This window comes from Girardinichthys multiradiatus, chromosome 12 (genome assembly GCF_021462225.1).
Source record: "Girardinichthys multiradiatus isolate DD_20200921_A chromosome 12, DD_fGirMul_XY1, whole genome shotgun sequence".
NCBI lineage: Eukaryota > Metazoa > Chordata > Actinopteri > Cyprinodontiformes > Goodeidae > Girardinichthys > Girardinichthys multiradiatus.
This window is the reverse complement of record NC_061805.1, coordinates 47,491,855-47,517,852: the sequence shown is the minus strand read 5'-3', so window position 1 is coordinate 47,517,852 and position 25,998 is coordinate 47,491,855. Positions and strand designations below refer to the sequence as shown.

The following is a 25,998-nucleotide window of genomic DNA, read 5'->3' as shown; positions in this document are numbered from 1 at the left end:
TTCACCACAACGGACCGGCACAGCATGCCCATTACTGATCACACTGATCAGTCTGTCGATCACCCGCTTCATTCTACCCTCACGCGTGAACAAGACCCCTTGAATTCCTCCACTTGAGGCTCCTTCTTAAACCGCCACCTTAACGTGGTGGAGGGGTTTGAGTGCTCAAATGCTCGTAGAGGCTATGTTGTCTGGGACTTAAATGCCCCTGGTAGGGTTTCCCATGGCAAATAGGCTCTGGATGATGGGTCACACAAAGAGCGCTTCAGACGTCTTCATGAGGACCACTAAAATGATGCATGTGACGTTGCCCGGTACAGCTGAGACGGGGTCCCACCCTGGAGCCAGGCCGGGGGTCGGAACTCGTTGGTGAGGTGGCCAGGTTCCCCCTCGCGGAACCGGGCCGGGCCAAGCTCAAACAAGAGATGCGAGGCCATCCCTCCGTGGGCCTACCACCTGAGGGGGGAACCATGAAGGATCAGTGAAAAGAGGATCGGGCAGCAGAGGAAGGTGGAGACCTCAACGACGCGATCTCCAGACGCATTTGTTGGAAATGATTGTTAAAATTCCATTTTGCTGAGTCAGGTTTAAGGTGTACCTTCATCATTTTATAGTTTGTTTGTGTTTACAGCGCTGTAATTTGCCAATTCATAATGATGATTATATTTTACATTGGAAGAAACATTAATAATTCAGGTGCATAAAGTAGGTTGCTCTAAAACAAGGTTTTGAAGGTTAAAAAACAGAATAGTTTAAGGAGAACTTTACCTTTAGGGAGGAAAAACAATATTTATAATATATAAAGTGAATAAAAGACCATCTTTTCATACCTCAAGTCCTTGTTTTTTGTTAATATAGACTTACTTCACCGTCTATTTTAACTACATTAGTTTCAAACGTCAGTTTCTAGTGAAGAACATAACAGTCTTTAATTAAACCTGTTTAGGGTTTAATGATTTTGAAGCGTTTTTATTCCATAATTTTTGTTCGGGTCCGTTGACTTGCTGATTGTTTTTGCTCACAACCAGTTTGTCTCTCTTTGTTCAACTGACCTTCAATTCACCAGTTTTCTGACAATTAATGTCAGCCTGTTGCATTTTGCGTCTCCATGGCAACCAACTGTTGTACTCGACTCCATCATTTCCATCCAACTGTTGTCAATATCCACTCATCCTGTTGGGTCGCAAATGGGCAGGGGGGCCTATGTCCAGCTTTCAATGGGCGAGAGGATGGGTACATCCTGGACAGGTTGCCATATATCACAGGGCAACACACACACAGGACAAACAACCATCCTCACACACACTCATACCTAAGGGCAATTAACCAACCAATTAACTTTATGTTTTTGGACTGTGGAAGATAACTGGAGTACTTGGAGAGAACCCACCTATGTACAGGGAGAACACACACATTCCTGCAGAAATAGGCTGGTAAGGATTCAAACCCAGGACCTTCTTGCTTCAAGGCAGAAGTGCTAACCCCTGTGCCACCGTGCAGCTCACCACTTCCTTTGCTGTTTCGGATTTTAGCTTGATGATGTGACACAGATCCAAGACAAGCTGCTTATGCAACAGAACAAAGATTTTAGCTGCCATCGCCATTAGCACGTCCAGCTGGGCCTAAAGACGTTCCTGTGGAGATTGGCAACAAATAAAATACAGCGGTCTCTTACTTGCAGGTATATATGCTGCATGGTATTCGTCCTGTTATTATAAACACTAGCATAAAAAAGCAGCAGTGTAGTTGTTTTGTGCAGATCAGTTCTAAGTCACAGCTAACAGCATTGTTTGACCAGTCCCCATCTCAAAGTATGTTGTTTTCTCTGCATCCTCACTCCAATCAGATTGCTTCCTCTTTAGCGGTTGGTCGTGCAGCTTGTCAACCATAACAAGCCACCTGTTATCTTCCATGCTTTATAGATGGTTGTCCCAACTCCTAATAATCCTAGCACATGGGCCAAAAAGAATAAGCTGAGATTGACAAGAAGAAGGGTTGTGGTTTAGGAGGGGGTTGCTGGATTTCAGCTCAGGTCTTTGTGTCTGTAGCACATTTTTCTACTGCTGATGTACAGTGGGGGATCTGCTTTATTTCAAGTAGCTGGCTTGTTTTAGGGCCTTAGTTGGTTGCCTCCACAGGGGATATATGATAGCGTTCACCTTTTCTTCTCTAGACAAATCTTTTTCAACACATCTCAAACGATCTCCTGTCCACCCTCATCTATTCTGCAGAGTTTCTGTCTGCCTTCAATGATTTTCTTGGACAAAAGGGCCTCTTTGCTGCCCTTTTTACTTCAAGGCTGCTGAAGACTTCCAGTTTTGAGCAAGGTTATGGCTTAGTTGTCAAAATGTAGAGCATTTAATTTAAAGGTTCACAAATTGGTTGACTAAAAAAGGATTTACATAAAAGCACAATGTAAAGCAAAGACCTGCAATAAATCAATATACTTTTTAAAATAATTCCTTTTTATTGTTTTGCCTAAGATGAAATTTGACCACGTTCTATTTCTTTGACTGTCTTATAACACATCACTGTTCACACGTTGCCAAAAAGTGCAAACAGCTCACACATAAACATGCAAACAGAAACAAAGGTTACTGATCTCTGCATTTACAAGTATGCTTGAACAAGTAAAATGAAGAGGACTATTAAGATGCATGCATTTGATTCATGCATTCAAGAAATATGATGAGAGAAACCTCCTATGATGGTTTATAGTCACCACAGTTATTCCTCATACAGGACTATATATAAAAAAGTAAAATTAAGAAATAAAAGCATGCATAACCACACTATTAAATATCACTATCTTAAGGCATCCATAGTTCAAATACACCTGGGAACAGCAATGCAATTACAGGACATTAAAGACAAAACACTGAGAAGCACTGCTGAGTATTAGAAGACTGTGTAGGACCAATAAGATCGGAGGATTAAAGAAAGAACAAAAATAACAAAGACAACGATGATTCAGTATTGTGAGAAAGAGGAAATTGCATCACACAGGTAATTCCAGTAAAAGTGTAAATGTACCTCAAACACCCTAGTATAAACTCAGAGTTTACCAGATGAAGGTGGGCTTCGACTGGAGGTGTCTGCTCATCCTGTGGAGATGTTTTCACCTCCTCCCACACTCCTCCTACACTGGACAACAGCGGGGTTCACTTCATCAGATGATAGGCCAAGAATCACTTTAAATCTACTTTTACACATCATCAGGTTTCTTTGCAACAATAAAATGCCCCCTTATTAATTAACAAACAACTGGCACATAATTATTCTCCTAATGACATTTTTATATCCATTACAGATGATGAACAATCAGGCATTAATTTGTGTTTAATTTACATATCCTTAACATAAGTCTCATTTACTGAATCTTCAGCATCTTTAGGTTTCCCGTTTGCATGGTTCTAAAGTGTGATAAATTAAAATATATTTATATATCACCTCTTCTAGATACAGAATCACCAACTGCTCTTTGAGAGTAAAATGAAATGGAAGAGCAGTGCAAATAGAATACATAAAAACATAACATGCACAAAAATATAGATAAATCATAAACAGAAAAGCACTCGTCGAATTAAAATCAAAAATGTTTTACATGTTTAATTGGTGTCAATCCTTCATAACTTTGTTATATGGCTTCTGATTTTTGACCCACTTTCTCACATCCCCCTTGAGACACTGTGCTCTGTCCTCCTGGGAAACCCACAGATTTTGATCCCACTGTTTAGTCTGCTCTTTATTCAGCAGTGTTCTTGTACAGAAATGGGAGGAAGCCCAGCTTCTTGGATAATCAGGAGGATCCGCCGGAGAAAATTATTTTACACCAGCTTTCTGTTATCCGTCCTCACACTTCCTGCAGAATTTCTGTCTGTCGTTTCAATTTTTTCTGGCAGAGAAGTGTTTTCTTTGCTGCCCTTCCTTCTTGTCCAGAAGTCTTTATCTCACTGTGTTTGCAGATGTACTAACAACCACCTGCTGCCAGTGTTGAGCAAGCTCTGCACTGCTGGCAAGAACGCCCTTTAGCATCTTCATCAGTGCAGCTGACCTATCACTTTAAGGCTCTTGGTTGTGGATAACACTGTTCTTTCAGCTACAGTATCCTTAGCAGCAGTTTCCTGCATGTGAGGCCGTTTTGATGCAGAGCAATAATGGCTGCACACATTCTTTGCAGGTAACCATTGTAAACAGAAGAAGACAAGGGTTTCACACAAATTTGCCCCTGTTTCAGTCTGCTAATCACATAGGATAGGGTGGTTCCTAGGCTTATGATGTTCATGACTCATGGCATTTTTAAACTAAAACGTTTTCCAATGAATTATTATGCTTCTAATCAGTCTGCACAATAATCTACAGTGCCTTCAAATGAAATTCATACGAATTCATAAGAAGTATCTTAGTAAAGGGGCCTGACTATAAACCCATTGCACACCATATTTAAGATTTTTATTTCTAAACCAGTTTGAAAACCATGTATCCTTTTCCCTCCACTTCATAAGTTATCCATTGATCTGTCTTGGTTTATCACATAAAAACCCCAAAATTCATTAAAAGTTTGTTGGTAAAACATGACAACATGAGAGAAAGTTAAATGAATTATCAATTCACACGAAGCTGCGGCCATAAAGTTTCCAAAACACAAAGTTTGTGTCACTAGGCAAAGTTTAGGCTATATCTACACAGCTATTTCATGCTCCATGGTAATATCTTAACATTTTATTCTTTTTTCCTCTTCCTGTTATTTTTGCTTCAACAGAAAAACCATGTATACAAGAAGACTTTGCAGGCTCTGATCTACCCCATCTCCTGCACCACACCACACAATTTCGAGGTGTGGACGGCCACTACACCTACCTACTGCTATGAGTGTGAAGGTCTGCTGTGGGGCATTGCTCGGCAGGGCATGCGCTGCACCGAGTGTGGTGTCAAAGTTCACGAGAAATGCCAGGAACTGCTGAACGCTGACTGTCTGCAGAGTAAGTTTAGTTACTAAAAAGACAATCTTGTGCACAGGGTTCATAGTAGGCTGAAAATCCTTCAAAATGCTGGAAATGTTTTAAGGTTTGCAAAGTGCTTAATTCTTGTTACGCCCATCACACTTTTCAATAATTGCCCTGTATCTCTGTGGTGTGGGAAGATTTTGCTTTTGTTTAACTTTGATAAATGTGCAAAAACGCTGTGTGAAGATACTGTATATTGGTTCCTTCTGATTAACTGATTTCTTTCTTTAGGAGCAGCGGAGAAAAGTTCCAAGACAGGTGCAGAAGATCGGACACAGCACATCATCATGGCTATGAAAGACCGGATGAAGATCCGCGAAAGAAACAAGCCGGAGATCTTTGAGGAAATCCGGAAAGTGTTCGTTATTTCTAAGTTGCTCCACAGTCAGCACATGAAGAACATCAAGCAGAGCGTACTGGGCGGCACCTCCAAATGGTCTGCCAAGGTTACTATCACAGGTATGCTTATAAACCTTTGAACCTACAGTACTGTGCAAAGGTTTTAGGCAGGTGTGGAATAAATGCTGTAAACAAAGAATGCTTTCAAAAATGGAAGTGTTAATCATTTATTTTCATCAATCAACAAAGTGCAGTGAAGGAACAAAAGATAAATCTAAATCAAATCAATATTTGGGACGGCCACCCTTTGCCTTCAAAACAGCATAAATTCTTCTAGGTACACTTGCATACAGTTTTTGAAGGAACTCATCTAGTAGGTTGTTTTAAACATCTTGGAGAACTAACCACAGATCTTCTGTGGATGAAGGCTTTCTCACATCCTTTTGGCTCTTCATGTAATCCCACACACACTCGATGTTGAGATCAGGGATCTGTGGGGGCCATACCATCACTTCCAGTAAGTCTTGTTCTTCTTTATGTTGAAGATAGTTCTTAATGACTTTGGCTCTATGTTTGGGTTCACTCATAAGCATTTTGTAAATTGATAAAAATGAACAATCACTTATATTTCTGAAAGCATTCTTTGTTTACATTTTTTTCCACACCTGCCTAAAACTTTTGCACAGTACTGTAACAGTCAAGTTAATGCTTCCTTATGAGTTATTGATTTATTTAAGTTCTTTTAAAACATCAGCAAATCTAAACTTGCAATACTAAATTAGTCTCAGAGCTGACTGAACCAGCATTTGTATATCTTTTAAGGTTTTTCCACCATTAGGTTGGAATTTTTAGGATTTTCTGGGACATTCTTACAGAATTTTAAACTCAATGTGGGTGATGACACTGAAATATTCAGAAACATTTTGATTCCTGGCTTAATTTTCAATATGTACAATTTATACACGAACACCTTTTTGTGTGTTTTACAGCTTAAGACTTTCTGTCCCATCACCCCAAACTCTGATTTATTCAATTGTAACTCTGACTTTTTACTTGAGAACTTTAGGTGAGGGATTGTTCAGTTACCTATTACTCCTCCTGTTGACCGCCTGGAAAAACCTGGAAATCAGCACAGCAACCAGTGATTCAGCTGCTTCTACTGTGTTATATGCCATTATGGTTGGCCTCTGAGACCCTGTAAAAATGTGTGCCCTAGTGCGTTGTCTCTAATGAAAACTTATAGCATTTTCTGGCAGTAGCTATAATAGCAAAGGGATGATTAAGATAGTTTTTTTTCATGTTTTTGTAGACACTTTCATTTAAAATTCTGTTAAAAGGAGCATGCTTATTGGTCTTTATTGGAAAGATATTTTTTAGCAATGTAAAGATAATATTTTGGTTTTCTTCATGCTATTGTCTTTGTCTCAGTCAGTACGAATCCACAAAGGGCATGTAGCATCAGAATGCAGTGTTTTAAACCCTCTGGGTGTGGATAACACTCATATCTCTGTGTGAAGTCAGTCAAAAGAATGAACTCAAGGCTCCTTCCTTTGTTCCCACAGTTGACTTCTGTTTCCTTTGCTGAGCCTTTTGTTCATTTTGTTGTACATAAACAACAGATATTTTTCATATGATACCTAATACATAATTAACGTTTTTGCTTAACACGGTTTTTAATAGTAGTAGTAAATAGTAAAGACATATTGTAGTGAATCCTGCATTCACCCAGAAATCCAGCATACATCAACTTCCTTTTGTTAGGCTTGTAATGGAGCTGGAACCTTTTTTATGAATTAACCGAAGCTTTCGAAGTCGTTCCACTTGGGGCTGACCACAAAACTGGGGGAATGGAGGATACCGAACCAATACAGCGTTGCTTTAAAGCTGAATACATGCAGAATGTTTATGCGCAGAACTAAGTGCACAGAGATGCTGTTTGTTGGGAAACTTTAAAAAAAAAAAGACACCAAAACAAACCAGTTGGACTCCCAGCCATCACCAAAATCTGCTGTTTAAATAAAGTTAAGAGCCCTTATTCAACTACAGCAGTGATGGAGAAAACAAAGAAGAAACCAAAAGTCTGTCAGCATTTTTCTTGGCCATTGTGGAGAGGTTGGGGTTTGTTTGATTGAGTGGACAGGTGTCTTTTATACAGATAACGAGCTCAAACAGGTGCAGTTAATATAGGTAATGAGTGGAGAACAGGAGGGCTTCTTAAAGAAGAACTAACAGGCCTGTTAGAGCTGGGATTCTTACTGGTTGTTAGGTGAACAAATACTTATGTCATGCAATAAAATGCAGATTAATTACTTAAAAATCACACAATGTGATTTTCTGGATTTTGTTTTAGATTCCTTCACTCACAAAAGTGTGAAAGAGTACCTATGATAAAAAATTAAGGTCTTCAACATGCTTTGCATATATTCATATATATATGCATGTATATATATATATATACATATACACATATATGCAGTGAAGAGAGAGAGAAAAATATATATATCTATAGATATCTATATTAATATATCTATAGATATAGATATCTAGGTATATATATATATATATATATATATATATATATACATATATAGTTTAAAGTGAACTGACAGGAAATAGGGTGTAGAGAAGGGGGAAAACGTTACAAACATTAACGGGCCGGGACTAAAACCCATGACAGCCACTTTGAGGACTAAGGCCTGCGTACATCGTCTGCGTTCTTAACCCCTGCTCCACCGCCTCTCTATCCTTTTTCCAAAATTCCTTTATAGTCAACACCACAAATAGAACATTGTTTCAGATTGTTCTACATCATTTTGTTAAATTTAGTTTGCATGAAAAATCTTAAACAGAAAATTGTGACAGGAATGCTCTCAAATAATAACAGTTCAGTTGATCAGAATATTTATAAAGGAGGCTTCAATATACATCAAATGTTTGTTTGAAATTCACAGAAAGCAAAAACCGTTTTAGTGATTCCAAGAATGTTGTTGGGCCATCTGACTCAGTTGTCTTAAGCACCTGTGCCTGTGCGGATATGAAGCTCTGTCTCGCTGGGCACGTCAGGTTTCTCCAGATATAAGTTTCAAGGAGTGTTTACCTTTCCCACATCTTTATTAAACCCCACCTCCTGTTCACCCACACCATCAAGGCGACTGCTGTTACCAGAGCGACCGGACACATCACAGCGTGTAGTGGCAGCGGTGTTGCCATGGCAGCCATCACAGGTTGTCTCTCCAATCAACAGTGATGAGCCCAAAGATGCAGGGATAACTTTAAAGCTGGCCCTCTGCTGAAATGAATTCATGGTCACGTGGTTTTTCTGCTTATCAAGGCTGAAGCACATAATCAAATGCTTACCATGCCTCTTTAGAACAGACTTTATGATCTGCAAATAAAATGGAGGGAAGAGATAAAAACTGAAACATTTTTAAACACATTGCCTTTAAATAATTCAGTCAGACCTAAATCCCTGTTTTGCTTAGTGATTAAAGTTGATGGTTGACTGACACGATATGGGTTTTGATCTTCACAGATTCATTTGGGAGTTTCTCCACAAATCTTGCAAAATTCCTTTTAATATGGATGTGATGTTATCAATCACCTTCAGTCAGTGTAGCTCAAGGAACCAAGAGAGGATCCCATGGAAATCAAGACTGTTGTAGTCTTTTGAAACACAAATTCAGGTCTGCCGGAGGATTTGTGGACTTTGTGAGTTCTCAATGCGCAATTAATTCAGTCTTTTCAAAAATCTAAAGCCTCGTGTGAAAAGCCTAAAACAGTTGTCATTGTGTACGGAGCATTCTTCGTTGAAGGGTCTGGCCGCAAGGAGAAACACTGCAGTCATATCCAAAGATTACAATATGCGTTCCGTTGTGGGTGTTTTGTCAGATTAAAAGCACCTTTAAATAGGTGTTAAACCTACTTTTAATTAGGCTCACATTTCTGTATTAAACTGCTTTTTTTATTTGCCAATATTCCAGGCAAATAAAGGCAATTTTCTAGGCATGTCATGTTTCCATTAGCTGTAAACAGAAAATCATCATTAACAGATATAAAAGCTTAAGAACATCAGTCTGTGTGTAATTAATCTATAGAATGTGTTTCACTTAGTAAGCTGAGTTATTGAAATAAATGGTAAATGGCCTGCCTTTGTGTAGCACTTTATCAAGTCCAAGGACTCCAAAGCGCTTTACATTACAATCAGTCATCCACCCATTCATACACACATTCACACACTGACAGTGGGAACCTACACTGTAGCCACAGATGCTTGCGGTAGACTGACAGAAGTGAGGCTGCCATATAGTCGGTGCCACTGGGCCCTCTGACCACCATCGGCAGGCAAGGCGGGTGCGTGAGTGTACATATGCACAGCATTTGTTTCTACTTTGATTTCTAAATGATTTTTAAAACCAAGAAAAATAATCAAATAACCAAATAATCATAAAATCCCAATAAAAAGACATTGCAGTATGTGGGCACAGTGGGAAAAAATTTAAAGAAATATAGGCAACATTAAGCTCTTTGCAAGACATTACATAAATCAAAGATATTGCTCAAACACAAAATAATAAATATTTCTATGTTTTTAAGAGTTTTACATAACTTAAAATACATTAAAATAAAGGTGAGAGGTTTATATTTTGTTTGTTAAATTCTTTTTGTGTACACAGAAAAAAAATGAGTGCTCACATACCAGTTTTGCATACATGGTTTACACTCTACCCTCATTAATGTTTCTGTGAAGGTTTTCTGGCCAACTTGCTGTACTGGATGACTTTAGCTAAATGCTGTTCCGCTGCATCTGGCTGTGAGTCATGGAAACTGTGTTACGAGTCTTTGCATAACCGTGTGGGTGATATCTTTGATGTGTGTGTGAATGAGAGAAGGAAAGATGATGATGTTGGAGAGTAGGTGTTTGTTTTTCTTATGCAATTTTCAGAGTCACTCACTCTCTCACTGTGTGTTTGCATTTTTTTTATGCCCTCAGTGGTTAGCGCACAGGGTCTCCAGGCCAAGGACAGGACCGGCTCTAGTGATCCATATGTCACCATCCAGGTGGGAAAGACCAAGAAGAGAACAAAGACAATTTACGGGAACCTGAACCCGGTTTGGGAGGAAAAGTTCAGCTTGTGAGTGTTTTTTTTCACCGACATAATGCTCAGTAGAATCTCTCCAAAGTCAACCTGCAGAAAAACATCTCTGCCTGTATAACCTAAAATCAGTCACACTGCAAACCCACATAGGTGATATCAGTTGGTTCAAACCTCTCTCATAGCTGTGTGGGTTAAGTAAAGATTATCCTGCTACCTTAGTTTCATCTGATTAACACCTTCGTCTTTAATAAAACACAGATCTTCAGGGAAATTACTTCTAGATTTCCCTGCTTTGCCCAAAGCTTTGTTCCACTGACATTTTTAAGTTTTTGTACAGACCCTAGATTTCTGACACCATGCATGACTTTTTATCTAAACAGCAAAATCTTCCTATATTCTGCCTTTGCAGCCAGTGCCATAATTCATCAGACCGGATCAAACTCCGAGTTTGGGACGAAGACGATGACATCAAGTCGCGAGTGAAGCAACGACTAAAGAGAGAGTCTGATGACTTCCTGGGTCAGACGATCATCGAGGTCCGAACACTGAGCGGGGAGATGGACGTCTGGTACAACCTGGGTATGTAGTGCAAAAAATTAATACGAGCAGAGAAATATGTAAAGAAAACAAAAGAAATTTTAAAACTTAAGTTAAATGCTGATAATCATGTCTGTGGAGAACTAGGACCACAGAAAACAGCACATTTATCTGTAAGAATTAAAAACAAACCTAGAAGCTAAACCCAACAGTTAAAAATGCATTAAAGCAGTGAAAAAACGCATGTTTTAGATTATTTATTGTTCCAACACGGTAATCAAATTACTGCAGTAGGTCCTTAGCTTGTCATCAAGTTCTGCAGACACCTACTAATAACCCATTAATTTAAATCCGGTAGGGAAACGCTATCTATTTTACTCACACGTGAAGTAAAAGATAACCAATCCAATCCAAACCACCTTTATTTATAATGTACTATAAAAACAACACAAATGGCCAAAGTGCTGGACACTGACAAACACAAAGAAACAATAAAAACCATAAACAAAATTACAGTTTTTTTAAGTTCTGGTTTTCTGTTGCAGTTGAAATATTTCTGTGTATTTCAAAGTCCTTACTCATTAGTAAAGCAGGTGGAGAAGTTATTTTCTCTGGCTGTCAACTTAGATCTGGAGTTCAATCTCAGTTCACTTTGAGAGATGCTTGACTTTGAAGTAACTGTTTGTGTGTCTGTATGTCTTCACGTGCAGAAAAGAGAACTGACAAGTCGGCAGTGTCTGGAGCCATCCGTCTTCAGATCAGTGTGGAGATTGAAGGAGAGGAGAAGGTTGCTCCGTACCATGTGCAGTACACGTGCCTTCATGAGGTATGAATTTAAGTATTACGGTTAGTAATTTAGATTATGTAATTTAAACCAGATTTGTTCAAATTCAAAGACTTTTATCTCACTAATTTTCCTACAGAAAGATGCTTGACCATTTTTACTTAGATTTTTACCACCTGGAGGTATGCATGCATCTAATCGATACGTAGTGCATACAGAGGTGTAACATCCTGACTGTGTGGCACACATATAGCAGACTCTTAGATCCTACCCTCTGGGGTAAATATGATGGTTCTTTTATACCTGATAGTTGTTTGAAATTTAGGAGTGAAGCAACTCTTCACGCTGTTGAAGGTCGCCATAATGAGCTGGTTGAAAGTTATTCAGTAAAAAAAACAGCCTGTGTTTGCTTTTAAATTCACAGAAATATTATCAGCCCCTATTAACACTCTTGTTTTAGCACATTTTCAAACACACTGATGCTTTGACTTAACCTAGAATAAATTTACAGTTCCAGTCAGAAGAATGTTATTTTTGGCTCATAATAATTTACTTGAACTGACGTTTTTGTCAGGATGTGACATTTTGGACTTTGTGTTTTGTTTTGTTTACTAAGTATCATATTTCTCCAGCCCCTCTGGTTAGGTTGTGTTTACTTATTGTGTACATTTTGTTTGTTTACATCCTAGTCCTCATGTTCTCTGCTTCCCTTCCTGTCAGTTCAGTCTGTGTGGTGTTAGGTTTCATTACTCTGTAATCTGGTTTGCTTTATGGGTTCCTTGTTCGTTCTTAGATTTGGTGTTTCTTATCTTCCCTTCAGTTTCTCAGTTTCCTTCAGTTCATGTTTATCCCTGATTCTTATGCTTTATTTTTATCTTTGTTAATAGTTTTGTTTTAGGTCTGCTCGGTGTCTTGTTAATTACTTGTATTAGGTTCACCTGTTCCCTCTGCCTTCCTGCCTCCTTGCCTCACCTGTCCTTAGTTCCTTTGATTACCTGCCTTTGTTTTCTCTCTGCATATTAGTTGGTTTGTTTCATTATGTTTTTGTGGCTTCCTTGCGTTACAATTCGACCCTTTATCCTCGTCCCTGCCTTGAGTCTCCATGTTCCTGCAGTGTCTGTAATCTGAGAGACTGCTTTTTGAAATGCTGCTTCCAAGCTCTTGTCTGCGCTTGGGTCCACTCCAAAAACCCCACCGTGACAGTTTTTCCAGCAAGATATAATTAGGCTGCATTGTGGAACAGTTGGTTGCACTGTTGCCTTGAAGCAAGAAAGTCCTGGGTTTGATTCCCTTCCTAAAGTCTTGCTTTATTGAGCTTCCATGTTCTTCATCTGCAATTATGGATTCTCACCAGGTACTCCAGCTTTCTTCGTTAGGTTAATTGGTGTATCTGCATTACCTTTAAATATGTAAGTTTGAGTGCATGGTTGTTTGTCTCTTTGCTGCCTTGTGACCTGCTGGTGATCTCTCCACTGATAAAAGTTCTAATCATATATTATGGCAATAATCCGATATTAACATTCTCATTCTATGGAATGCAGATACTCATTCTGCACCAATGAAGACTGAACTCTGACCTACATTCTGATTAAATCAACCAATAATTATTTGACTTCTTAAGTTGCACATATAGACTGTCAAGAGCAATGAGCATTTTCTGCAGTATGTTTGATGGGGAAAAAAAGGCAGAGGGGGACATTACACCTAAAGTGAGTCCGTTTATTTAAAGTGGTTGGTTTTCTCCCACTAACAGTGACACCACTAACCTAACTTTTAGGCTTAGATCCAAAATGTTCATCAGGGTACAGGTTGGGGTTTCAGAAGAACCATTCCAGAAGCTTAATGTTAGCCGCCTTTATCCATCCCAAAATCAGGTTTGTGGTATATGGGATCAGTTTGCTGGTGGAGCATCCACATTTCTCCACCTAATTTTCGTTTTAAAAACTAGGTGAAGTGTTTAGTTGCATTAATACAATTAAATCATTAAAAGCCCAAATTGACTGTAGCGATAAGTGTATGTAAACCTCTCACCAGATGTGTAACTGACTGAATCTTACTGTACTGGGTTAAACTGGGGTGTTTTGGAATGAACTGGTTTGAAGTGGACCCATGGAGTGGGATGTGAATAGTGCTTGCTAAGATTTCGTTTTGCAGTGAATTTTTGTAAAGTTTATAAACTAAATTGAGCGCAGTAAAGGAAAATTAAAATACTTAAAACAACTGAATTGTGCACTTGATGGTAAAATCAAGATACATATTTATAGTTAGGAATTTATGAATAAAATAAGACAAATAAAAAATGTCCTCACAAATATTCTCAAAGCTACCATATGAATGCTATTTTCCAAAACAAAACAAAAATACCATAAATATGTCAGAATAACCAGTAAGATGGCCTGGCCAAAGATTTCCAACATATCCAATGTTTCTTTATATTACCATAATACCACTTTTAACTTTAATTCTTAGATATTGTTTTACTTTTTTACCCTCTGTGTTCAGAACATGTTTCACTTCTCAACGGATATTGAGGGAGGCGGAATGGTTAAGATCCCGGCAGCTAACGGAGATGACGCGTGGAAGGTCTACTTCGATGAAATTCAGCAGGAAATCGTTGATGAGTTCGCCATGCGTTATGGTGTCGAGTCCATCTACCAGGCCATGACGTAAGCTCAGCTGATGAACTGCTTGTTCTGGATGCAATTCATCCATTAGGCCGGTATTTTAGCTAATCTGTGGGTGAATTTAATCAGGAAATGCTTCATATTACTGTGTTTCTGAGCAGCACTGTTGGGCCCTGTGTGTGTGTGTGTGTGTGTGTATGTATGAGGGGTTAGCAAGGTTCTCCCGAACTATAAACAATGCTAATCAGTTTATCTCATGTAATGAGAATATATGACCTGCCACCTCTGAGGTTTCTCCACTGTGTAATCAGATGGAGGGAAAGACTCTGTGACCTCATAAAACCACATATGAGCAAATGTAAACTGATATATAATTTAATCAATAATGCTAAAATTAGATTAATTAGAGCTTCAAGCAGAAATTGACAATACTTTGCCCCAGTGGAAAAGAGGCTGTAGAGCTGCTAAATCAAACCTGGGATTATAACACAGACGTTTCACTAAAAGCTCACAGGAAAGAGCAGATTCATTTGGTCTTCTGTATGCTTAAAATGTTACTTTATATATATATATATATATATATATACAGGTCCTTCTCAAAATATTAGCATATTGTGATAAAGTTCTTTATTTTCCCTAATGTCATGATGAAAATTTAACATTCATATATTTTAGATTCATTGCACACTAACTGAAATATTTCAGGTCTTTTATTGTCTTAATACGGATGATTTTGGCATACAGCTCATGAAAACCCAAAATTCCTATCTCACAAAATTAGCATATCATTAAAAGGGTCTCTAAACGAGCTACTGAACCTAATCATCTGAATCAACGAGTTAACTCTAAACACCTGCAAAAGATTCCTGAGGCCTTTAAAACTCCCAGCCTGGTTCATCACTCAAAACCCCAATCATGGGTAAGACTGCCGACCTGACTGCTGTCCAGAAGGCCACTATTGACACCCTCAAGCAAGAGGGTAAGACACAGAAAGAAATTTCTGAACGAATAGGCTGTTCCCAGAGTGCTGTATCAAGGCACCTCAGTGGGAAGTCTGTGGGAAGGAAAAAGTGTGGCAGAAAACGCTGCACAACGAGAAGAGGTGACCGGACCCTGAGGAAGATTGTGGAGAAGGGCCGATTCCAGACCTTGGGGGACCTGCGGAAGCAGTGGACTGAGTCTGGAGTAGAAACATCCAGAGCCACCGTGCACAGGCGTGTGCAGGAAATGAGCTACAGGTGCCGCATTCCCCAGGTCAAGCCACTTTTGAACCAGAAACAGCGGCAGAAGCGCCTGACCTGGGCTACAGAGAAGCAGCACTGGACTGTTGCTCAGTGCTCCAAAGTACTTTTTTCGGATGAAAGCAAATTCTGCATGTCATTCGGAAATCAAGGTGCCAGAGTCTGGAGGAAGACTGGGGAGAAGGAAATGCCAAAATGCCAGATGTCCAGTGTCAAGTACCTACAGTCAGTGATGGTCTGGGGTGCCGTGTCAGCTGCTGGTGTTGGTCCACTGTGTTTTATCAAGGGCAGGGTCAATGCAGCTAGCTATCAGGAGATTTTGGAGCACTTCATGCTTCCATCTGCTGAAAAGCTTTATGGAGATGAAGATTTCATTTTTCAGCACGACCTGGCACCTGCTCACAGTGCCAAAACCACTGGTAAATGGTTTACTGACCATGGTATCACTGTGCTCAATTGGCCTGCCAACTCTCCTGACCGGAACCCCATAGAGAATCTGTGGGATATTGTGAAGAGAACGTTGAGAGACTCAAGACCCAACACTCTGGATGAGCTAAAGGCCACTATCGAACCATCCTGGGCCTCCATAAGACCTCAGCAGTGCCACAGGCTGATTGCCTCCATGCCACGCCGCATTGAAGCAGTCATTTCTGCAAAAGGATTCCCAACCAAGTATTGAGTGCATAACTGTACATGATTATTTGAAGGTTGACGTTTTTTGTATTAAAAACACTTTTCTTTTATTGGTCGGATGAAATATGCTAATTTTGTGAGATAGGAATTTTGGGTTTTCATGAGCTGTATGCCAAAATCATCCGTATTAAGACAATACAAGACCTAAAATATTTCAGTTAGTGTGCAATGAATCTAAAATATATGAATGTTACATTTTCATCATGACATTATGGAAAATAATGAACTTTATCACAATATGCTAATATTTTGAGAAGGACCTGTATACAGGGGTTGGACAATGAAACTGAAACACCTGTCATTTTAGTGTGGGAGGTTTCATGGCTAAATTGTACCAGCCTGGTAGCCAGTCTTCATTGATTGCACATTGCACCAGTAAGAGCAGAGTGTGAAGGTTCAATTAGCAGGGTAAGAGCACAGTTTTGCTCAAAATATTGAAATGCACACAACATTAGGGGTGACATACCAGAGTTCAAAAGAGGACAAATTGTTGGTGCATGTCTATAAGTTCATTCTATAAGTCTGTTGTGGAGAGTGTGATCTCTTCTACCATCGTCTGCTGGGGAAGCAGCATCAGAGCCAGGGACTTAAAAAAACTCAACATGCTGATAAAAAAGGCTGGCTCTGTTCTGGGGACTCCTCTTGAACCTCTGGAGATCATTGTGGAAAGAAGGATTCTTCATAAAATGAAGAACATCATGGAGAACCCTGAGCATCCTCTTCATGAGACTGTCCTACAACAACAGAGTGTCTTCAGTCAGAGGCTTCTTCGGATCTGCTGTAAGACGGAGCGCTACAGGAGATCCTTCCTGCCCACAGCCATCAGCATCTACAACGGCTCTTTGAGGAAACCTTCATAATATGAGCTATAACAACATTTAATTTCCCTTTGGGATTAATAAAGTATTTTTGAATTTAATTGAATTGAATGTCTTGCTGGCGCATCTGTGACCAAGACAGCAAGTCTTTGTGATGTATCAAGAGCCACGCTATCCAGGGTAATGTCAGCATACCACCAAGAAGGACGAACCACATCCAACAGGATTAACTGTGGACGCAAGAGGAAGCTGTCTGAAAGGGATGTTCGGGTGCTAACCCGGATTGTATCCAAAAAACATAAAACCACGGCTGCCCAAATCACGGCAGAATTAAATGTGCACCTCAACTCTCCTGTTTCCACCAGAACTGTCCGTCGGGATCTCCACAGGGTCAATATACACGGCCGGGCTGCTATAGCCAAACCTTTGGTCACTCATGCCAATGCCAAACGTCAGTTTCAATGGTGCAAGGAGCGCAAATCTTGGGCTGTGGACAATGTGAAACATGTATTGTTCTCTGATGAGTCCTCCTTTACTGTTTTCCCCACATCCGGGAGAGTTACGGTGTGGAGAAGCCCCAAAGAAGCGTACCACCCAGACTGTTGCATGACCAGAGTGAAGCATGGGGGTGGATCAGTGATGGTTTGGGCTGCCATATCATGGCATTCCCTTGGCCCAATACTTGTGCTAGATGGGCACATCACTGCCAAGGACTACTGAACCATTCTTGAGGACCATGTGCATCCAATGGTTCAAACAGTGTATCCTGAAGGCTGTGCCATGTATCAGGATGACAATGCATCAATACACACAGCAAGACTGGTGAAAGATTGGTTTGATGAACATGAAAGTGAAGTTGAACATCTCCCATGGCCTGCACAGTCACCAGATCTAAATATTATTGAGCTACTTTGGGGTGTTTTGGAGGAGCGAGTCAGGAAACGTTTTCCTCCACCAGTATCACGTAGTGACCTGGCCACTATCCTGCAAGAAGAATGGCTTAAAATCCCTCTGACCACTGTGCAGGACTTATATATGTCATTCCCAAGACAAATTGATGCTGTATTGGTCGCAAAAGGAGGCCCTACACCATACTAATAAATTATTGTGGTCTAAAACCAGGTGTTTCAGTTTCATTGTCCAACCCCTGTATAACAATTCATGATAATGCACTCCATCAATAAGGTGTTGGTTCTAAAGTTGGCAAACGATACCTCTTTCTCAGCACTTAGTCAAAATTTCCTTCAGTTTGAAATCATCTGGCAGCATCATGATCTGGGGATGTTTATTTTCAGAGACAGCTGCTCTAAAATGAGTGAAAATAGAGGGAAGAGAATGGATAAAAACTAGAAAGCTACTTGGATTATCAGAATTAGGTGCATCATTTTGAACTAACATGTTTAGAAGGGAAGAAAAAATGAACAATTTAATATGCTGAAAAAAGGCAGAATACCAAAAACCTTGGAAAACTTTACATATAGGTACATCTTAAAAAAATAAAAAAACTATCATGAAAAAGTTCAATATTTTTTGTCACACATAGTAGAAAGTGAAACTCATATATTATACAGATTCATTACACATAGAGTGAAATATTTCAAGCCTTTACTTAATTTAATTTAGATGAATATGGTTTACAGATAATGAAAACCCGAAATTGTCTCAGAAAATTAAAATGATACATAAGATCAATTAAAAACATGATAGTTTAAACAGAAATGACAGACTTACTCAGAAGTCGCTACACACAGATTAATTCCTACTCATGGGCTACAAATGTTGCATTCCTTGTGTTTTTGAACCCAAGACTGTTGCTCAGTGGTCCAAAGTCCTCTTTTCAGATGACTCTCCGTCTACCAGGAAATGTGAGAGTACTTTATGCGACCTTCTGCTGACGAGCCTAATGGAGATGCTGACTTTATTTTCCATCAGGATTTAGCATCGGCCCACACTGCCAAAGGTACCAAAAGCTGGTTCAGTGGCCATGGTGTTACTGTGCTTGATTGGCCAGCAAACTGGCCTGACCTGAACCCAAAAGAGAATCTATGGAGTATTGTCAAGAGGAAGATGAGAGACACCAGAGCCAACAATGCAGATGAGCTGACAGTCGCTATCAAAGCAACCTGGGATTCCATTACACCTCAGCAGAACTATCAGCTCACCTCCAGGTCTCACCCCATTGATGTAGTAATTCAAGCCCCAACCAAGTTTTACTTGCTCAGCAATAAATTAAGCATGCAATAATTTAATGAAATAAAGTAAAAAAAAGAACATTAACAAAGAGTGTCCAGTTGCATCAGCTCTATTTACTGGAGGGCCAAATGTGTGCCATTCTTGAAATGTGGTTGAGGGCCACACAAAATTACTCCAAGGGCCGCAAATGGCTCCTGGGCCGCACTTTGGGCATTCCTACCCTAGACAAACCTAAATTGACATGTGTGGCCTCCAGAGGTTTCTGCCACTCAGGGTTCAAAAGCTTTTTTAAATGACTTTTTTGTATTTGAAATTACTTTTTGTTTGAGATTAAAATCTCCTTTATGCACGACTCGTGCTTCGTAGAAAGGGGGGAAAACACCATAGCAATCAATGACGGCATTCTTTTCTGAGTCTCTGGTTCTTGCATGACTCAGCAGATTCTTTCCTATATTTGATTATCTTTAGTTAGATTCTGAATACTTAACCAGACCAACTGAAAGGTGCTGATGTGCATTTATGTTGGCTGTAGCTGCATTGGTGCCCTTGAAAAATAGGTTGCTCATTTCATACTACTCATAATGTTGACTGTTTTCCCCCATGTTGTTCTCTTTTTTCCCCACCTCCAGCCATTTTTCCTGCCTATCATCTAAGTACATGCTGTCAGGAGTGCCAGCAGTGATGAGCACCCTGCTGGCCAACATCAATGCCTTCTACGCCCACCCCACTGCCTCCACAAATGTCTCCGCTCCGGCCAGATTTGCTGCTTCCAACTTTGGGGTGAGTGACCGGCAGTCATAGTGTTTTCCTCACAGGACAAGGAGTCAAACTGTCAATTAGTCGAAATATTGTGAAAATATTATTGGCAGTTTTAAATTAGAAGACAAATCACCCAGAAATAAAAAATTTAAACTGAAATAGTGAGAAGTAAAACATGAAACATTCCTGCTGCTTTTATGTACTCATTGCATTATTTATGGTCTTTTTAAAACATGAACGCATTAACGTTTGTTCAATCTTTTTCGTTAGGTTATTAGGTTCATGGGCTTTTTTTTCCTTTTTTGCAGAGAAAGTGTAGCACATTTTCGAAGTGTTAGATTGATTGCTTATTAGGTTTGTATTTTTAATCAAAGAAAACTGCATAGCCATAATGGAATAATTCAAATTCAAATAGTTTAAAGCAAATCATATGTTAGAAATTGCCCAGTCCAAGTCCAGACCAAACTTTTATTGAGAATCTTTGGGTAGACTTGAAATTTGCGTTCCATCCAGTCTGACTGAAGTTGAACTATTTTGCAAACAAGACATGAAAGTTCAGTCTCTAGAAATGAAAGGCTGGTAGAGACATACTCTAACTTGCAACTGTGAATGCAAAGCGAGGTGAGTCCAAGTACCACTCAGGAGGCCTAAGTACTTATGCATGGCACAGGTTATAGATTATAAACTAAAGAAATAAAAAATTATAAAGGGAAATTGAAGAAATATACAAATCATGCCTATTATTCAGTGAAAAGAGACAAAATCATGAAATAAATTCACATTTATCTTTACAGATGACATAAAGGAATTTAAAATTTTATATTTAAAAAAGGAAGGCATCTTCATGCAACTGTAGTTATAGGATAATATGGATGTTGTTTTGAATGACATGCGCAGTTCCACCAGGTATATTTTTATACTGAGTCTATTCTTCATCATTAAATTGTGACATCTTGTGAGACTTTTGGGAGGGGTCTGAACTGTGTGTTGGCCCATATTGGACCCGTGACCATTATGGGAACCACAGGCAGGTGTGGGAAGGGATAACAATGACTGCCAGAGGCCGTAGTTAATGGCTCCTGGGATTTCTGCCAATAGTGCAGATTTCCTTTCCACTGCTCGGTTGCGCTCTAATAACATATGAGCAGCTGCAGGCAGATGGCTTCGGCTTTAACGGGTCAGAGGATGCAGACAGGTCCGCGCTCATTATGAGCAATGGTGTAGGTCTGTTTCTGGATTGTCAGCTCAGTAATAAGTCCTGCAGGGCGGGTCGGTTAGTTTGTTTGCCTCATTAGATCCCCTGAATTTACTCTTTTTGTCTGTGGACCTGTCACAAAAATGTTTCAGTAAGCTGTTTGGTTCCCTCTGTTAATCCTATTGGATCTTAGCAGAAAGGTAATATGTTACTCAGCATGAAATAGTAGAACAAAAACTGTGCATTACGGTGTAATCATCCTGAATTAATGTTATTTATTCAAACCACACATAAGCTCAGACATTAAATGTAATGATTTTATGTTGTTTATTAATTGAGAGAAATGATTTTGGTAAAAACAAAAATGTATGTCTTAGGAGACTGATGAGAAATATTTCAGCAGCAATCAGTCAGAAATACTTTTAATAACACTAAGTTTTTCACTATTTGTTCTAATCAATCAACTTTAAATAAATTGTTAACATCAAGGTAAGAGTTATGATATTAATCTAAATCAGTCATAAGCCATAAGTCATATACAAACAAAAAATTTGGAATTTGTGCTCCTATGTAAAACATTTGCGGTGCCCTTCACACTTAATGGTAAATACTTGTGAAAGCCTTCAAATAAAGGCATCTTTATAGACCCACTGCAGCCTGAGTGTCTGGAGTCATTCAGATGGATGCACCACCTCTAATGACTACTACTCCCAGTAGCTGCCCCGAGATGAAGCTCCACACTCTGGCCACCCTACACAGAAAGTTTATATTAGTTGCTTGTTCTTTCAGTCATGATCAATCTCTCATAGGTGATGGCTGTAATGTAAAACAGGCTGGCAATGTAAGAGATTGCTTTTGGCTCAGCTCTTTCTTTACTGAGAAGGATTGAAGGAGCATCTGCTTTACAGTAGATGAGTCCATCTCCAGTTTCACCCTACCTTCACTCTAAAACAGACAAAAAGACAAAATTGATGACTCAACACAGAAACTGGCCAGGGTGACTGACCGCAACTGCAGACGTTTCTAGCAAGTACCTGTTATGTTCTGCATGTGACAGCACTCTGCTCTGTTCTCTATAAGTCTGGTCTTGTATGGTTGTGAGACAAAATCCTTCTCTTCTAAAGAAAGCACCCTGGCCTGAAGTTCACCAAACCAACTCCATACCCAGAGTGAAACATGGTGGTGGCAGCATCATGCTTTGGGTTACTTTTCTTCAGATGGAACTGGGTTCCTTTGTCAAGGTGAATCACCAGGTAAAATACCCTTACGTTTTGCCCCAAAAACGTCAGGTGCCTCCTAGAAGGATGGAGATGAGGAGGGATTTCTTCTTCACTCTCACAGTGAGTTCAAATCAACAAAAATGGCTTCAACAGACATGAAATACATTTTTGGAACAGGCTATTTACAGCCTAGAACATAATCCAGCGAAAAATCTGAGCAGTGATCCAAACAGGGTTGTACTCGTACTTGTTCTCGTCATCTTCCGCTTATCTGGGGCCGGGCTGCGGGGGCAGCAGACTCGGTAGAGACACCCAGACGTCCCTCTCCCCAGACACCTCCTCTAACTCCTCCGGGGGGAGCCCAAGGCGTTCCCAGGCCAGCCGAGAGACATAGTCCCTCCAGGGTGTGCTGGGCCGTCCCCTGGGCCTCATCCCAGTGGGACGTACCTGGAACACCTCCCGAGGAAGGCGTCCAGGAGGCATCCAGATGCCCGAGCCACCTCAACTGGCTCCTATCAATGTGGAGGAGCAGCGGCTCTACTCCAAGCCCCTCCCGGATGGCAGAGCTCCTCACCCTATCTTTAAGAGAGTGCCCCGCCACCCTAGGGAGGAAGCTCATTTCAGCCGCTTGTATCCGGGATCTCGTTCTTTTGGTCATGACCCAAAGTTCATGGCCATAGGTGAGGGTAGGAACGTAGACCGACCGGTAAATCGAGAGCTTCGCTGTTGATCCGGCTCCATTCTTCCCTCACTCGTGAACAAGACCCCGAGATACTTGAACTCCTCCACTTGAGGCAGGAACTCCCCTCCAACCTGAAGAGGACAAGCCACCCTTTTCCGGTCAAGTACCATGGCCTCTGACTTGGAGGAGCTGATCTTCATCCCAGCCACTTCACACTTGGCTGCAAACCGCCCAATCGCATGCTGTAGGTCTTGGCTAGAGGGGGCCAGTAGGACCACGTCATCTGCAAAAAGAAGAGATGAAATCCTCTGATTCCCAAACCAGACCCCCTCCAGCCCTTGGCTGCGCAGCCCGAACAGGGTTGTTTACAAGAGATTTCCTCACAATGATGCTAGATCAGGAGACTTTTTGCAACACAGAATGAGCAAATATTATGAAGTAAAGATGTGGGATGCTGAGAGATTCTAACCAGTAAAGACTGAAATGGATTCAAATGGTGCTTCTTAGCAACAGGTTCCCACCCTCACCAGGTTGATAAGGTTGTGCACACTTATCTACCAGGTTTTGTACCCTATTTTATTTTTCTCCCTGTCAGATTTGTGATCTGCAGAGATCTGCACACTTCTGAGAGCCACTCTTCGTATTTGTTCAGAATAATAAATATATTTATTGGTCATCATAAATGTCTTATTTTTGATTTCGAATAAAACAACAGAGACAACGGAGAGGCCCTTTTTATTTTTGGTTTCAGTCCCATCTGATTTAATGGTTATTTTCAGCTTCTCTAATAGAGTGAAGTGTTTCTTCCATAACATTCCTTATAAAGGAAGGTGATAAACCTCCAGTAACCGCCAATCACCGCAGATTTAATACCAGTTAAGTCGTAATTTTTTTTCAAGCAGTTATAGTGAAGGAAAAACTAACTGTAGAGACCCAAACTACCAGATTGTAAAAAAGTGTTTAGTCAAAGTCTGAAGTAACCTCCTAAATACAGCTAAAACCAGATAGAACATAAGAGAAAACACGTATTATCCACTGAAATTGTCATGTGGCTTAGGATTAATTTATTTACAATCCTTGTATGTTAGAAACAATGAATAAATAAAGATAGAATTAAATAAATAAATCACAAGTTGTAAACTTTTTAAGACAAAATGGCAAAAGACAGCAGAAACAAGGAAAATCCTCAGAGCTGCTCAGACTTGCTGCAGGTCAGACCAGTTTATACCAACCATTATATACTGTTTTTATTTAGAAGTTAACACACTGTGTAAAAAGACACATGCAGTATTTCCTCACTGTCTGGCATTAAATCAGGCTAAATCTTTCCTTTTCTTTTCTTGAGATTTTTTTATCACTTTCTTTGAATTCAGATGTTTACATACACCAAGACTGCTAGACTCTTAAACAAATTGGAAAAGGCTAGATAATGGTGTCATAGCTTTATAAGCTTCTGTTTAAAACACAGCTATTTGTGTCCGATTTAATAGCACAATTTTTTTCATACAGTTTATATAAATATCTGAATTAAAATGACTGCGCTATCCCAGATCATGTGGGCAGTGAAACATTCAACGGCCCTGTGTTGTTTCAATTACCAAGAAAAGAAAAATAAATGTATGCATTCGAGCAAAACAGGTTAACGGCGGCTTGAAATGGTCATGTTTTTGTAAAGCTGGACAGATTCATATAGTTCAGTTGTGAGTTATTAGTTTCGGAAAGCATTGAAGCTCTGCGGAGAAAAGGGAAAATGTTAGGATGTTGGTAAGCAAGCAGCTTTTCCATGCAGTTGCGTAAGTTGGTGCCTGTGAATTCCCAACTCTTTGTGTCTTCTTTTGCTTTGTCGTGACTGTCGTGACTCACAAAGCCATACTGCACGCTGTGTGCTTCTGCTTCCTCAAGCCCCGCCACTATCTGTTTGTGTTGTTCCTGCCTCCATGGGATGCCTAGATAGCCAGAAACAAGACAGAAATAAAAACAAAAACTCTGAGGGCGACTACATTTTGATGTTTTTCCTAGTCTTTCATGCCATGTTTTTGCTAAATGTTTAACACACTTTTCATGTGCAGAAACACAGAAATACACAGATTTAATCTTACCAGGAATGCACAGTTTTCTTGCTATCCTTGCAAACATCAGTGACTACTTTTTTGAGGGAATTAATGGTAAAAAGATAGGAGACATTAAATGAAATCTTTAATGGTCATATTAAAATGCTGCATTTTGGGGATCTTTTCCATATTGTGTAACTAATCAGCTAATATTCAGTGAAAATGGAAACCCAAGTTTCCAGTAATTATCAGATAAGACTCAGTGTGGTTTCCTCATTTAGTTATCTTTTATGGCAGATAACTCTCCTTCCAAATTGCAAGTTGCTTTTTTCCCCATGCCATATATTTGTGTAGCCAATGCATGTGTAGGAAACTGGATAAAAATAAACATTGGGAATACCGCTACTGGCCCTAATTCAGCTGAGCGAGCTGCTCCGCCTTTCATCACAGAATTAGAGGATCCTGTAACTCCCTAACGCCTGGTTTTTAAAATATACACTGAGCTCAACCTGCTTTCAAAAGGCAGGCAGTCGATGAACTGTGTGTATGGAACAAAGACCTCATAGACCATCAATTACCTAAATTAACTTAAGCAGCTGGTTAGGGTGCACCTATGAGGGTCCCAGTTTAATAATAATAGAACCATTTGGTTTAGTTTAGTTTCATTCAGTCTATAGATTTGTTTTGAGCATAAGTGAAAGACAAAAATAAACCACGAACAAAACGTATGAGACTGTTCAAAAGTAGCGGGTTAAAGTAA

General features: G+C 39.8%; 1 protein-coding gene across 4 annotated transcripts in view; it reads left to right on the top strand.

Moving 5' to 3' along the window:
• The window catches only part of LOC124877798 (protein unc-13 homolog B-like), a 222,850-nt gene that overhangs the window by 146,046 nt on the left and 50,806 nt on the right, over window positions 1-25,998 (top strand). For all 4 annotated transcript variants that reach the window (XM_047381326.1, XM_047381324.1, XM_047381323.1 and 1 more), the window contains 7 exons: window positions 4,763-4,982; window positions 5,238-5,465; window positions 10,336-10,477; window positions 10,851-11,020; window positions 11,689-11,804; window positions 14,265-14,428; window positions 19,961-20,111. In XM_047381326.1, coding sequence (XP_047237282.1) covers window positions 4,763-4,982; window positions 5,238-5,465; window positions 10,336-10,477; window positions 10,851-11,020; window positions 11,689-11,804; window positions 14,265-14,428; window positions 19,961-20,111 — 1,191 coding nt within the window. The remainder of the gene's footprint in view (window positions 1-4,762; window positions 4,983-5,237; window positions 5,466-10,335; window positions 10,478-10,850; window positions 11,021-11,688; window positions 11,805-14,264; window positions 14,429-19,960; window positions 20,112-25,998) is intronic.